This window comes from Manacus candei, unplaced genomic scaffold (genome assembly GCF_025592945.1).
Source record: "Manacus candei isolate 608988 ecotype Guabito, Panama unplaced genomic scaffold, ASM2559294v1 h1tg000017l, whole genome shotgun sequence".
Classification (NCBI taxonomy): domain Eukaryota; kingdom Metazoa; phylum Chordata; class Aves; order Passeriformes; family Pipridae; genus Manacus; species Manacus candei.
The window spans coordinates 14,518,248-14,534,962 of NW_026138065.1; the positions used below are offsets into that span (position 1 = coordinate 14,518,248).

The following is a 16,715-nucleotide window of genomic DNA, read 5'->3' on the forward strand; positions in this document are numbered from 1 at the left end:
TGAAAAACTGTTCTGTGAAAGTTCTTTAGGACAGGAACCATGCCCTTCTCTTTAAACTGTGAGGCATCTAGCAACTGATTCAGGTCTTCTTATATCTGTTTCCCTTAAATATTGTCAGTAGTTAGAATTAGTATTAGTAAGTAGTACCTTTGATAGGGGGGGCACACCAAAGCTACTTTTCTGATATCATAAGAAGTGTCTCTAAATTCAGTTCTTTTGTCATTTGTTATGGACTCTCATTATTATTTCCCTCAATTGACTTGAGTATAGTACATTTGCAATGTACCTTGCTATTGGTGGTTTTTGCAGAAAAACTAAGTGGGGCATCAGTTTGTTAAGTTGCAACACAAAAGCAAGATTTGTCAGAATTTTTAAGCCTTTTAAGAGAGAATCACACTCCTTTTATAGCCTGTGGAACTTTTCATATTTTCATTTTGAACCCGTTTGTAGTGTATTATGAAAAATAATTCTGTATTAATACTTTGAATCAGATTGAAATATATTACTTATATACTTTCACTTTCATTTTATGTTGTCAGAATGAATAAGTGACCAACATTTTTGTGGAGTGTTACTGTTGACACCAGTTAGGTTAACCTGTATTCTAAGCTGCTGTACACATTGAAGCGTCGCTGATCATTTGTTTTGCACTATCTTGGACTTTTCCTCAAGTTTGTATCTTGAGGTGTTATGGAGGTCCCAGAGGGCAATCAGTTGTGCTGGGCTGCCTGGCTGCCCAGGCCATTGCTGTAAGCTCTGGATCAGTTTATAAAAGTGGGCCCCCTCACCCAGAGGATAAAGCAACGTGATGACTGTTGTAGGCAGAGAGCTCATACCTTGTGGTGCCACTGTGTAACATCCATGTCCCGTCAACTGGGTAATAAATGTTAAACTCTCGTGGTTTTGTTTCTTCAGAGAATGCAAGATCTGAGGATGGTGGAGAGTTCTCTTTTCCAGCTCTAGCAGCCCAGGTTTTCACTCACTCAACATGTCAGTAGAAATCTGTCAGTTCCCTTTATGCAGAACCTTTCTGCATGTGAAGACGATGGAAAAATCGCCTCAGTTCTGATTTATCCAATACAGAGGAAATTTTCAGACTTTTATGCTGTCAAGTAGCAGTAAGAAAAACTTTATACTGCAAGAGTATCTGTTCTTTTTTCCTCCAGCTCTGAGGAGTGTCAGGGAAGGGATGAAAAGAAACATATTCTAATTTAATTATACGGCTAACAATCTATTAATCTCATGCTTCTTGTTTTTTTCTTCAAGGAGGAGTAGAATCCTGGGGACAGAGCTCCTATCCCCCCACGTCTTTCAATATTGAATCATTGTAGCTATGTTTTCATGTAAATCTAATGGATTAAAGTCTGCTGGAACCTAGAATCTGTATAGTTAATGTAAATATTTCCTTCATATAACCACTTCACCTAAAATAGGTAATACGTTACAGACATCTGCTTCTTTCTTATAATTTTACCCGCAGCAGAATACAGAAGTTGGAATAACCCAAACAAAGTATTTATTAACACTTATAGATTACTTCATCCCACAGCTTTTATACTATTCAGTGAATGTTATTAAACTTCATTGTACTTCAATATAAGCATCTGGACATTATAGGTGGGCAAGCAGAGAAGCAGACTGGTTGCAATAACATGCTGCAATAAAGCCCAGTAAGTCTGACTTGCAGTTTTCTGCACTTTCTGTGAAACTAAAATACTTTCTGGTTTTACTATTTGCTCTTTAGAGTGATTATTTCATATTTTTTCCAGTCACTAGTCAGGAGGAGCTCAGAGGTATTTACTCTGAACCTCTAGTAAGTCAAGGAAAAAAAGATGGTATTATCCTTTCAGCTCTAATGGCCAGATGCTAAGTCTAAGTTTGACCGGGATTCTTTCTCAAAAAAAGTAGATTTGGCATAGTTTTCCCTCTAGGTCTATTTGTGGTTGTATTTTTTTTTTCCTGTACATTCAACAATGTAGATACTCAGATTGCATCTGTTAGCTGAAAACATCCACTTCTTTTTTACCAGTGTTGAAGTACGACTAATTCTAAGTAAAAATTGTTTCTTTAAAATTAGAATGGAAACTTTTTATGGAGGCACTTTCCTTTGTGATAGATTTGAGTGGACAAGCAATATGTTAATTACATTTGGTTTAAATGAAGTATTATGAGAAAGGGAAGAAAATACTGTCACAAACCTAGACTGACTGATTTTTCAGTACAAGAGTAATGTTCTGTTATTTTACTGTTAAGCTTTTTATTGCTGATCGAAGCAGTATCCCAAGGCTTCTGCCAAGCACCGGGTTGTCTGTGTGATAGGAGGGATTTGGTTACAGTCGAGCAAGTCTGAAAAATGGTAAACTGACAGCAAATCTGGGATCATGGTTGGTAAGGCAGCTTTTGTGGTCACGTGCTTTTATTTGATGTGGTTCCTTGTGTCTCCTGTGCCAAATGGTGTAATGTACTAAAATGATGAAACTGCAAAAGAAAAAAAAGTCAAGTATTTAACTTCAGCAACAAGGGAGAAAGAGAACGGGAAAAGAGATCAAAGTCCTTAACATGCCTCTCAAAATAGAAAAAAAGAGCAAAAAGAAGGGAATTTCTTTCCACATGCTTGAGGCTACTTTTGCCTATAGCCATCATGAGTAATAAGCCCTTCAAAAATGCTTATGTAGGTCTGCAGTGTGCTTTAGTTTCAAAATACACCAGGTATAACAGAGAGTTAAAAAGGGTATATCTTGGTTAAAGAAAGAACTACAGTCTCTGAAGTCTACTTTCCATTAACAGTACATAAATTTGAACATGTTTTAACATTGGCCACACAAGAGAAAATCTCTTAGTTACTTTAAGTTGGTATAAAAGGTCTTTCCATGCAGAGGCAAGGTTTTTATTTGTTTGCATTTTCAAAGCTAGGCGAATCTCCAACTGTATCATTCACGATCATTGGCATTGTCATTTTCCTATTTTATGTGCGTTGTGCAGAAAGAATTTATTGGGTTAGAAATTGATTGTTGAGTACAATCAATATTATGCACCACTTTCTTTTGTTATAAAGCTCTGTAATGCTATGTTCACGCTGTGCTCAGTGTTGGACCTCCTTGCCCAAATACACATTTTTTACTCTTCCTTCCTTGGAGAAAAAAAATGACTATTCTTGGGTAAGGTACCTCCTTTTAACAGCATGAAACTTTTCTGTAAATGTTCTTTTCTTTCTGATACTTGTTTCACAGAGAAACGTACACAATTTTTGGAGGTGAGAAAAGGGAACAGATAAAGGGGAGGGGGTGAGGCGCAAAACATAATCTGTATTACGTGTGCACAGGTGCTTAACCTGTGTTAGCACATAACTTTATAAACTGTGATGTAGATAGTCTAAAATAATACTCATTTTTCAGACTCAGCTCAAAAGTTTCCCAGCAATCCAGAGAAACCTGCATTTTTTTCTGCTCAGAGAAAGAGGGAAGCAAAACAAACTGCAGGGAAGAGGTGGTGTGAATGAAAGGAGTTTAGGGAAATTAGACAGGCCCAAGTTAGTATGGGGAGAGTTGTAGGGAAGTAGGTAGAGATGGAAGTAAGAGCATCTCTCTACATACCTGTAAGTCTGCCTTGCTAAAGCACCCTGTCATCTGAGAAACACCCTTTTTCTCTAATGAAGGGATAGTTTTCAGGAAGAGGAAATAACTGGTTTACACGTAAATACTCAAGAACAAAAGCAGTCACTTCTGTAAACGTGTGAATTAATGCTATGCCTTTTTTTTTAAAGGATCATTTCTTGAGAGACATTTTAGTGTAATTATAAGCTATCAAGAAATGGGAAAGAATTTTGCAATTTTGTATGTGGGCCTGAATAAATAGATCCATTGAGAGACAGACAGAGCAAGTCACTTGGAATGCACCAGTCAACAGCAGAAATGTAAACATACTCCAGCTACGCTCTCTGCACTTGTATTTCAGCGTGTTGCAGAACAAAACTTCTATTAATGCAGGCTGACTGCTGTACTTGTTGAATTCAGTAGTGAGTCTCTCACAAAATCCAGCTAGTTCACAGATCGTGGATGAGAACCACACCGTGTCTGCCACTCTGGAAATTCAGGAGGACAGAAACGTGCTGCAGAGGAGACTGCTCTGTCTTAGAATGAAGTGTGTGAAGTTGGTTTGCAGAGCTGACTAGGTTTGGAGCAAGCCAATAAAATGCTGAGGCAAACAAATCTTTCTCTGCATTCCAGTGTGTTTGAACAACCTTATCTCATAGACAGGTACATCTACCATATATTAGTCTTCATCTGGTACTAGTCCTAATGAAATAACATCCACTAAGACTGTTGCTTTCTGAATTGTCATAATTATAGAAGCCACTCTCAGACTGTTAGAACCTTAGCCTTTAAAAAGTAGTGGGTTACTAGAAAAAACTGTAAAAATCAAACACAATTCAGTTGGTTGTATTGAAACTAGTCTTACTCTGACTGTAGAGGAGCAATATTAATTGTCTGTATTTAAAAACAAAATAACTTCCTTATCATATCTCTTGGTGTTTTTTGTTTAATTTTTTTTTTGTCTTGACAAAAGGAATGTGGGGCTTTTTTGTGAGGGGAGTTTAACAGTGATACCAAGAAGGAAAGCTTAATTTCAAACAGAGTGGTGTTAGATCTGTGCTCCAAGAGGCCTAACTATGTAGAAAGCAGGTCTGATGTGCAGCAATCTTTAGCTTGTGCTGGTGAAATATCTTGACAAACAGAATGTCCTTGACTATGAAAAGCTTCTTATGGCATTTTGTTCTCCACTTTTTCTTTTGATTGGACTGTGAGGTACCTCAAAAAGTAGCATGAGATACTGAGCTGCATGCTGGAATTCCCTTGCCTTTTACAGGTCCTTCTTTGATATTGTGTAATCACTTTTTTCTTCAGCTGCAGATTTATTATAAGTCAAATGAATTATTACACCCTCTTGTGCAATCTCTTGATTGGGAGGTACTGGCATGACAGAGACATTATAGTACAGCATAGTAAAGCCAAACTCTGAACAATAGTTTCCTTATATGTTTAAAAATAAAAGGTAAATATCAGTTTAATAAGACAGATGAACCTTAATTGCTAACTGTTTATAGAAAGTTTTGAGATGGTCAGAGGCCAGGTCCTGTGCAAATGCAGTATTTTATTAAAATATTTAATAACCAGATTCTCTGATGCAATTGAGGGAACAAAGATGCCTGTCCACTCTTAATTTTCCCTTACCCATAATAATTTCCATAGAATATAAATTACATATTGTACAGCTTTATTCTGTTTTCAGAAGATAATTATAGTAGAAATTCCAGCCTTCTTTCTGTGGAGGGACCTTTTTCTCAGAAACCACACCTTGTAGCAGTCTGTTTTTCATTTGAGAAGGGCTGAATTTCCATTAATGTCCACAAGTTTTTATGGGTTGGTGCCTTTCAAGAGATGGATACAGGTAAAATGTATGTTTCCCTTACTCACAAGTCATCATAATTCAGTCTGGAAGATGTATGTATTGGAAGCTGATGATATAGGAGTGGAAGCTTTTTTTTATGTGAGTAATATGTTAGAGATTACTCTTAATTTCATGCCTGCTATTGTAACAGAGAGAAGCCTGAAATTCCTGTTGTAGTCATCTGAGCATCTCCAGTGGTATCTCTGTGCTGAGAGGGAACTTGGACTTGGTGTCAAATGAGGCAAGGCAGGATGCAAAATGGACAGTAGCAGTTGCTCTGTCTATGAGATTGGAGGCTATGAGATTTATGTAACCATTTAAGGAGTTTAATAAAAGGCAGGGTCTCAAAGTAAGGTTCACAAACCACTTTTGACATACCAGGAGGGACAAGTAGCAAAACATTCTCCAATATTAGAGACTGATGGACCCCATATATATTTTCAGTTTCCTAAGAGCAAATTACTGTTTCAGAAATGTTCCAACTTTTTAATAGTCACACTCCACTGTTTTTAAACATCCACAAGTTGCAAAATTATATTCCTGTCTGAGTAATTTTAGTAAGAGGGTAGCAGCAAGGAAACTGAATTCAGTTAAAAAAAAATCCTGTTCAAGTCTTACTTCTGCTGGAAGTTTGTTTGTTTTTTTATGTAGCTGTGGTGTACTCAAAGCTTTTTTTTTCATCATTGCATATGCAAAATCCAGACCTGCAGAACTGTTCCATGTGGTGAACAGTCTGCTAAACCCAGACTGTTTTGCCTGAGTAGCAGATTTCCATATACCTCATTATGAGTTTGGGATTTTTTTGATTTATGTAGACTCTGTTCCTTCAAAGGGATGTATGACTGTAGACCTTCATATGTACCCAAGTGATTTCTTATCAAGTACTAAGGAAAATACAAGGGCATGTCCAGTTGGAGAATATGAGCATTTTTTTTTGCAGAGAACTTTCTTTCTAGCCAGTTTAATTTATCATGGAAACACCATGTAAACAGAAGGCCACAAAGTTACTTAGCTTTTGAAGTTTTTAATTGTGGCCAATGAGGTTTTAGATGGTTAGTGAATCATGTAATCCACAGTGTGTAATGCAAATTCATATCCTTTTTGATTGGTAAGGGACTATAAGAAAGATTTAGGTCAGTACTGCTAAAAGACAGTAGCACAGACTTTATCTCATTAAATACAGCCTGATTTAAATAAGTGTTAGATCTTTCCATACCAAAGAAGCAATTATCCTTGGTAATAGCAGGTGTGCTTGAGTCTTCCATCCTGTGATAAAGGCACTACTGAATACATCTCTAAGGTTATCTTATTTCTGTGGATTCCTACCACTCAGATTTCCAGTCTGTGCATGGACAGAGTTAATATCCTTGGTTTTATTATTTCCTTCTGGGGATGAACAAAATCATAGAATCAGGGAATATAATTATGAAACAATGTAGACTGGAGAGAGCATCTGGAGGTTATCTGGCCAAGCCACTCCTCAGAGCAGGGCCAGCTTAGATCTGTGTGCTCATGGCAGTCATTCAGCTGAGCTTTGTGGACCACTGAGCACCACTTCGGAGAAGCCACTGGCTCCATAGTCTCTTGAATTTTCTGTTAGATAATTGAAGGCATCAGTACACCTTCAATAACAATATGCCTTAAACTCCCCTCCTTAACAGCCCCACCTCGCCAGTGTTCTCTGAAGACTGGACAAACCCATTTCTTTCAGCATCCCCCCTTACATTATCATGTACCTCATAAACTTTCTGACCCACTGCCCTCTTAATCTAGTAGGTTAACATCTGTATTGTGTTGGAAGGTCCAAAACTGGAGTAGATGATATCATCAATGTTTGCATCTGGCCATCTATAACTCCTCAGTCCAAATTATTTTGATTATACTTAGCTGTATTGACTGAAGGTGGTTTTTGGAATAATTAAGACTTCAAGTCTCACACAACTAACAAGATACCTGAACTACAGTATTCCACATCTTACTGATGAGGACTAAGGAACAGAACTGTTCACAATGAAAAAGCTGTTTCCTGAAAAAATGCTTTGCATTAAGTCATACTCCTAAGTGGTTTTTTTAGAGTGGGTCATGTTATAACCTGGTTTTGTAGATGGTATCACTCAATATTTCTTCTTATCACCACAGCATAAAATACACCTCCTCATGGCCCACTGACTTTAAGCATAGGGAAAGAGGACTGTGCAGAAGTCATTTTCAGATCTCAGGGACCGTATGTATAATGTACTGTTCAACTAACTTCTGTTTCTAGTGCACTTGGAGGATCATCCGCCCTTCACATCCCAGCCTTTCCTGGTGGAGGTTGTCTTATTGACTATGTACCCCAAGTTTGCCAACTGCTAACAAACAAGGTAAGTTAGTAAAGACAATTCAATTTTCCTTTTCATTATGGTCTGTATTGCATTTCCATAGAAATCATTATTCTTCTGCCAGGCAGTCCAGGCAAGGCATACTTAAGATGAACTACACAGGGAATATCTTTTTGATAAGAGCTGAGCACCTAAGCAGGACATTGAATATAACAACTCTTTTAGGTAAACAAGTGACGTTGGGGTCAGATCCTGGAGCGGTTTTTTTCTTCATGTGACATGTTCCAATTTAGGGTAAAATGTTACTGTAATGTATAACACTGCATTGTAGCATACTATTTTGTTAGTAAATACAAATGTGTAGTTTGCATTTTATTTTACCATTTGGGAGTTCTCATACCTAGTCATCACTAAGTTTTAAATACTTTCAATGATTTTTATTCTCATACGTTTCATCCAAATGAACTGAATCAGCAGTCTGTTTGGATGTAATAGCTATTTAGGGTTGCTGAAAAGGTTGTGTTCCTGTTAGCTTACTGTTTAAACAAAAAAGAACAATTATAGTATTTTGAAAGTTTCTCCATTATTTAAGAGTACTTTTCAAAAGAAAGCTTAGGGATCAACATCTAGAAATTTACCTATTACAAACTTCACATTTGTTTATTATTTTTACTTTCAATTGTCTAAATAAAGAAAATAATTTTATCTTCTAGAAAAAGTTCTTCAAAATGTGCTTCCATAATTATATTGACTCTATCCTTAGAGTTGTTTTTGTTGTGGTTTTCTGTTAAAATTACTCTCTGTTTTTAAAATCTGCAAGCATACAGGACTGTTTTTATCCTTTCTTAAACAAAGTCATTTGAGCAAACTTATCGTGCATTTTCCTTTTCCCAAAATAACATTTCAGATCCTACACAGAACCTTCAAAATAATTGTAGTTTTTTATAAAAGGAATATATTTCAATGTGTAAATAGAATTCAGCTTTAAGGTATACAAGATAGCTCTCAGCAATGAATATATCAAGGCCTTTTCAGTAATTTTAGGAAAACATTTACCAGCCAAGAAATTCTGGTATTGCCATAGCCAAGAAAATACTCTTCCTGTTCCTTTCAGTGAGGAGAAAAAAAGGTTTCTAAAATACAGCTTTTAGTTCTGGAAAGTAAAGGAATTTACGTAGAGTATCATATATGGAACCACACCATAAGTACTTCAAGTCTCCAGTTCTAAAGCAGATGGTCTTGCAGCCTCACAACACATGCATTGTTTCTGTTATGGGTCAAGCCGTGTTCACACTGCTCTCCTAAGTAATGCCATTCAAATCAATAAGAAAACATAGATGGTGCAAGGAGAATTTTGCCTTAAGTCTTCCAAATTTAGCATTGTTGGATTTTGTCTGTGCCAGGATGGAAGCCTTTCAAAACCCAGAATGCCTCAGAAGTTGATGCTCGCAGTTGAGTAGGTGGATCCCTGAGTCAGCATGAAACCAGTGACAGAGCTTAGTGTTCAGAAGATTTTGTTGGAGATGCAGTCTTCACAGAACACCCAAGATCAGTTATGAAAAATACTTATTTTTGTCTTTTCTTTTATAACCAGAATGTTATTTCGACACTTAACCTACTGACAGTTCAGGTAACTGTGACTTGTCTGTCACAGCTTTCTACTCAAACCTCAGTAAGGCAAGGCTAAGAATTTCTTTCCTTCACTTTTTATCTTGTGCAGTTAAACAGTGCTTCAGTCTATTGTGAAAAACTTAAGTTTCACTCAAACGTGAGTGAAGAGATTTCTCTGCAAGATGTTCTGTGTGCAAGATCCAGGGCTTGTTTTAAAGGCATTTTAGGATTCTTTAAGGAAATCACACAAGGTAAATGTAGGTTTCAGAACTACTGCCATGTCAAACATAAATCTTCCTTTGCAAGAACTATATGACAAACTGGGATTTAGCTTTTTTTATCTTTTTATAGCTCTGGATTTATTTTCTTCTTTCTTTTTTCAGGTACAGTATGTTATTCAGGGATACCATAAGAGAAGAGAGTACATTGCAGCTTTCCTGAGTCACTTTGGAACGTAAGTTTTCCTGCTCTGCATTATTTTCTGTAGCATGGGGGAAAGTAGTTTTCTGCACATGGTTTGTGGTTGTGTGACTGCTGTCCACTGGATGAAATGAAATCTAGTCATTTTTCTCAGAATGATGTGTATAGGTTGTCTCTCTGTAGCAGTACTGTAATGAAGGTCAGCATTATTTCACTTCTGTGCCAGTTGCCCATCTGATTTTACTAGAAAATAGCTGATGATGGGAAAAGGCCAGTAAGGATTTTCTCCTTGTGCAGAAGAAATGTGCTCATTTCTGAATAAATTACTTGAGAGGTCTTACAGTAATAGGCAGTGACTGAGGTGGGAGAATGGGGAAGCGGGTCTAAGCCTTGCAGGAGCCAGAAGCCACTGCTTGGCATAAAAACAGGACTGGGAGACCAGCTGCTCCCACCACCAAGCAGTATTTTATCTCTCAAGAGAAGAGGCTGTTGGGCCACGTTAGATTCCTGCAGATCAAGCAGTGGCCATGGCCAGGCATGATGACACATTAGCTTCACAAATCAATTAACCAGGGCTACCCTGGGTCAGCACTTTGGTTTCCCACCTAAATTCTGACTAGAGTGAAAGTCCAAGCCTTTATCTAGTTGTGATGAATGGTTTCTGCTTCCAAGGAGTGATGCCAAATGACATGGATATTCGGGAGCCCTTCAAATCTCATGTCTCTCAAGCGAGCTTAGGAAAACAGGTGGCTTCTAGCATGGACCCCGATTTAATACAATGATAATTAGATAACGATGACTTGAACTGGATATACAGTCAATGCAAGCTCAGTCTTTGTCAAGACAAGGTATTTCCTTTTCTTCTGAGAAAACTACAGTATAGCAATGGCCAGGTGCACCTATGATTTTATTATATCTACAATGTAGTTCATGAGTTCTGATACTGCTTGAGTTTTTTAGAGAATACCAACTTCTGATAATTGAAACTTGTAATCCATCTGTTGAACAAGTCTTCTATATCGAATTTTTTGTATGCTCTCATGTTTTGTTTTTATATATGCGCTTTTCAATTTTCAAATTTAAACTCTACTCAGCCTGCATATTTTCAGTTTTACCGTCTCACTTACTACAGAGTTAATAAATTACCTTAATCTGAGTAAGATACAGGGAATTTTTGTGTCCGCAGTTTTACCAGTTTAGGACTGCAGATGCATTAGCTGATCTCCTTTCATTCTGAAGTGCGTTTATGTAAACTGAACATGGCCTTTCTTTGGGTAAAAAACTCCAATAACACAGCATAATTAAGATTATTACAAGTTTAATTTACATTTAGCTAGACAATTTTAAATGTTAATAAACGAAGCAAATACTGGAAGTTTCTGAGCAAACAAACAAAAATAACAATCCCTGTAATACAAAATTTACCTATTAATCATTCAGTATTATAAGGTAAAAATTATATTAATTTTTTGTTGTTTTTCTGTTGACAGCGGTGTGGTGGAATATGATGCAGAAGGCTTCACAAAGCTCACTCTGTTGCTGATGTGGAAAGATTTTTGCTTCCTTGTTCACAGTGAGTAACACTTTGCCTCAGGCATAAGTGTCTATCCTCTTGAAGATACAAGTTCAAAAGGGAAAAAATACAATTACAGGAAACAATTTAAAAGTTTTAGCTGTTTTTATCCAGTGCTTAATCAATTTTTGATGTGACCATGACACTTAGAAAACACAAAATCCTAATTGTTTTTGGAGATGGGGGGAATTGGAGAAGGGGAGAGGATCCACATCAGTAGTGAGATGCCAGCTTTACAAAACACCAAAAGCATCCTGGGGAGGTTTTCTGGTAATATGATGCAAGTTCAAGTTCATGGTTGTAACTTGGCCTTTCAGAAGTGTCAATAATGAGAACCAGTATTATACTCAACCCGGGAATACCTAAAATCTTCTGTAGTTGTCAGGAGTTAATGCATTGATACTAACTGTAAAGACTCTCTGTTTAATTACATGAGAAATACACTATACCGTCATTAGGATCCAAAAGATATTCCTAGACTGAAACTGTGTAGGCAAAACTGTCTTAACAATGTAGCTAGATTTGCTGTCATTTGAAAGTTTTAAAAAGGGATTGTGTTGCTTTCAAAAAGACATTCTTAATGAAATATATAGGAATTAGTCCATGTGGATTAGTAAATGTGACTTTGTTACATGTTACCTTTTCCATGTTACTTTAAGTAGTAATTACTATTTTTCCCTATGCTGAGGTGAAATTCAGAGGTATCAAAGGTATTTTTGTCTGGGGAAATTCTTTACTCTTTAGTTTGTTTGTTTGTTATGCTTCTTATTTATGTTTAAAAGAATTGCATTGCAGTCTGAGCAGCTGCAGCACTGGTGTTTGTTAACATTCTAGCACTGGTATCTTTGAGATTACTTCATTTTTGACTGTGTGCTAGATTTCCATGTGGAAAACTGACATTGTCTTGATGGCATCATAGAAATTTGTCCCAGAGTTTTTGATGCAGAAAGTGAGGATTGCCATTGTTCAGAGAAGTCCTTCACCCTGTGTTGTGTTGGAGATCATAAAAAATGGTCTCACTAGTTCCTTTCTTTTTATTACCTAAGATTACCACACAGTAGTGACCTTAAGAGGCCTAGAAAATTCAAACCTGAAATTAAAACACTTCCATCATATTATTATGAATTACGTTATGGAAAAAAAAAATTAAAGCTGATATTTTTTGGAAAATTATCCTTGTTAAATCTTTACTTACATTTCAACTACAGTTGAGAATTGGTCACTGGACAATTGTCTTCTATGAGATGACACTACTTATGTACAGCTTTCTTGGAGATTTCCTACCTTTCTTACTCCCCAGCATGTTTAGGTTAATTGAATCTGTTAAAATTCATGTGGATTTGATTTGTGCTGTAGGATAATATAACTTAATACATGTTGAATCAGTTAGATTTCAGGGGAATCAAAATTCAAATTTCTGCTAAATAACAGAGTAGGTTTTAACTGTGTAATATTCATAGTATTCAATTAAACTGGCATGAAAGGTACAATTATAACTGAATAGTTTATCACTATGTATTAACCCTGTGGCCTTAAAAATCATACAGTGTCTTAGCTTTGTAAGCCATTGCATCACCCGCTTGTTGAACCATCCACTGCAAAAGCATTTATGTTCCATGCACTGAAGGATATTGCAATGAAAGGACCGAAACCTGCACTTCATTTCCTGAGTGAAGTAATATAGGCTTTCATCTCTTAACCACTGACATAACTATGTATATTATGGTTGAATATTTAGCAAGCGTCTAATAAAATGTCTGGGAGAGATAGCAATAAGTTGAAAACTGCTCTGCTTCATATATTTAGTATAGTATGTAGATAAAGTATTCAGAGGAGAATAAATAGGTCAGTATACAGCAGGCACCATGGCAAATCAAATGAAAGGTACCATAGTAAATTTTACTGGCATCTAAATTTCGGTTAAAATTTTATGTTTAATTGAGATGGTGAGATTTATAAACCCTGACATGAGTTGTATTTCCTTTAAAAGATCCATTCAGAGATTTCAAAAATAACTTCGGCATTGTTTTGCAGCTATTTGCATTCCAAGTTGCAAACTTATTTGGACACTAGGAAGCAAAAAAGGATCAGAAGTAAGGTGAAATTATTCAGAATAGTTTTATTGAGTAAACTGGGTTGAAGGAGAGAGAAACAGGAAAATAGTTCTGAATTGCCAAAGCCCAATAACCTTAGAACAATTTCACTTGCTAAAAAAAATTGATTTGTGCTGTAGTCACAGAATGAAGAGCAAAGTCTACTCACTCTACCTTAAAACACCAAAGAGCTACCTAGTTGCAAACTTAATCATTAGATTAATGAAGCTGCTGCAGTTATTATATTAGATCAAAGACCAGTCAAAGGAACTGTTGCTTTAGTGGTTTAGTTTTAAGAATTAATCAAGTGCTTTCAAATATAAGACAGAAGAAATAAACATTTAGAGAAGTTCATGCGTCCACGTGGGAAAGGAAATTGTTAATCAGTCATACTGCTTTTGATATTGATACTGTTTATGAGTAAGTCTCCGTATGAAGCTTTGTAAGTAAACTTCAATAGACTGCCAATTTCTTTCTCTTCTTGTTTATGAATCAGCTATGATTAGTTTTTGCAGACAAGTATTTCTTCATATTCTTGTTCCTCCATACAGTCTGTGTATTTATACCGTATATAAATCATAGTATTATTTAAGTTGGAGAATACCTTTAAGATCCAGTTCAGCCATTGATGCTATAATTAGAACAATATTAGATAAAACCACATTAAATTATCCATACATAATTAAGAATCAAGTAACCTTATTGATATAAACACAAGAATAGGACTCTGAAGCAAGCTTTATGTGGGCTTTTCGAAGATTAATTTTTATCTTGCAAGATTTTTAGGTTGTCAGCACAAAGGAAAGTGACAGAAGTTGGACTGGTTGCAATAGCAAATGAAACACTGCTTGTATTAGTGATTTTTAAGATTTAAGATGTCTTGGAAAGGACAAACATTAAATTAAGAAAGGTTTGTTTCATTGAACAATGTTTCAGGGGATGGAGAATGCTTGAAGCTGTGAGCATTTGTATTTCAAGTTTGGAGGGGATCTCAGCCGAGGTGGAGTTGGTGGGAATGTTTGCTGGAACTGACTTTGCCTAATTGTAAGGGATTTCGGGTTCTGTGTGTGTAACGCCACTGACTAGGAGGTTCAAAACCAAGGGACCCAGAGCATTAATTGGGTTATAGGAGGCTATACCTATGACTATCAGGCTTTGGATGCACACCTGTTTCTGGATTCAGGTTTTTTTGGTAGAAGTCCTTAATGCCAGCTTTTGATGCGTTCCTGTTTGAATATTGCTATCTGCACACATTTTTTAGAAGAGCGGTTTGTGCCAGTGCAGTCAGGTTGCGTGGTTTGAGTTGATGGCCTTAGCTAAACAATTGGGGTTCACATAAACCTCCTTTGGGTCTGGATTAGCACATCTGTCCACAACCACAGAAAGCTTGGAAAATAAAGACACAAAGAATTTTTGGTAGCCATGTTTGTTCGATGACGCTTGGGAGGAGGGAAAAAAAATCTGACATTTTGGGAAAGAGCATTAGTAGCTGGGAGCACAAGTTTACACTACTGTGCAAAGAAAGTACGGTTTATTCCAGAAGTGTTCAGAGAAAAAGGAACGTATGCCTACTTGCTGGAAATGAACAAAATTGTATTGAAGAATTAATTCCTTCATTCCGTTACCTTTCCAAGCAGAAATAACTCATTAGGCCTCAGATATTGTTTAATCATTCAGTAGAGCATCAATAATCCTTATAATATAGGTGAGTGTTAAATTTTCAGGCACCTAGTATAGTTTAAGATGTTATACCTGCCCTCGAAAGGAGATTGCCCCACCTCTGGAAAGTCAACAGAACAGAGCTAGTGAGCATTTGTCTGCCCATTCATCTATTCCTCCAGCAGCTGTTTAAATAACAAGTTATACTTTGATGTAGTAAATGGCTAGCAAGGAGGTTTGGTAAAGTCTTAAATATGAAGGTTTTTCTTAGATGAACATGTGTCTGATCACTTCGTGTTTACTATTACTAAAAAATCTCATTTGGCTCACATACAACTAAATACCCAGGATGGAATCAAAGGAACACAATGTTTAAAGTACTCTTAATGTCAAAAATAAAATTATCAGCTTTCAATAACAATTTCAAACTAAATCTAGTTGGCAGAGTCCCTTAGAAATAAAGGAGAAAAATATGCCACAGAGAAAAATGATCAGCAGAAGACTCATTAATTTCCAAATGCTGCTGATCAGTCCTGTGATTAGCCCCTTTCTATGCCTATGCCTAGTTTAGTGCAGAACTGTGTGCCTGTGACTCTGGCTACTTTTCCACCAGTGCCTGTTCCACAGCACTGCAGTGTATCTGCAGCTTTCATTGGCTGCAGTTAAGCAATATGCACTTCACTACACAGGAAATGTCGCAGAGAGTGCTTTGTTTTGAGTGATTAAAACAACGTACAAAGTTTTGAAGAAACCCCCTCTGCTTGGAGTATATTTTGCTGTAGGCAGAATGACATGCCTTCAGGAGCATTCAAGCCCAGATTCAAAGAAATACAGGGAACCAACTAAAAGTACTGAGACAGCGAGAGGAGAAAACCACCACACGAAAGATACTTCTCTGCTTACTCCCAAGCGTAAGATCCAAATCGCTTTTGACTTTCTCCAGCCAGTTTTACATCACTGGGGCTTCCTTAGTCTTCAGTTTTTTGTTTAAGAATGAAAAGACAGCCTGATACAATATTTGCTGACATTTTTGACCAGCATCAAACTTCTCATACTAGTATGAGGCCATCATAAGATACTTGTAGAACCTAATTCCTATCACAGCAGGTATTCACAACAGATGCAAGTGAAATCTGAAAATGGAGGTTTTCTTTTCCTCTTTTTCTCTTTCTCTGTGTTCATTTTGTTTTCATGTCATTCCGTACAAACTAGTTTTAGGTTCCTATTTGTAATTGCTGAGAAAGGGAGAATGGATGCTAGGCAGTTTATAAAACTTGGTATGGACAGCAACAAACAGGAAACAACTGCTGTGATAGGAATTAGGCTCTACAGGTATCTTATGATGGCCTGATGTGGGTGGACTGGAAAAGTATTTTAAAGTGTCACTTTTCTGTGGATATTACTTTCTTAATTTCTGAGAAATGCATATATTTGCCATACTCTTAAAGCTATAGTATATTGCTATAGACATTATTTGACGTCCTTCCAGTAACTACAAGCACTTTAACAAATGGACTGAAAGGTTTTCTAATAACTTCTTACAAAATTGCACTTTTCAGAAAAGGGAACAGTTGTTTTTTCTTATTTAAT

At 36.6% G+C, this 16,715-nt stretch overlaps 1 protein-coding gene across 2 annotated transcripts in view; it reads left to right on the plus strand.

The window, feature by feature from the left end:
- The window catches only part of BABAM2 (BRISC and BRCA1 A complex member 2), a 168,189-nt gene that overhangs the window by 121,715 nt on the left and 29,759 nt on the right, over positions 1-16,715 (plus strand). For both annotated transcript variants that reach the window (XM_051782898.1, XM_051782899.1), the window contains exons 8-10: positions 7,712-7,811; positions 9,764-9,834; positions 11,291-11,373. In XM_051782898.1, the coding sequence (XP_051638858.1) occupies positions 7,712-7,811; positions 9,764-9,834; positions 11,291-11,373 (254 nt within the window). The remainder of the gene's footprint in view (positions 1-7,711; positions 7,812-9,763; positions 9,835-11,290; positions 11,374-16,715) is intronic.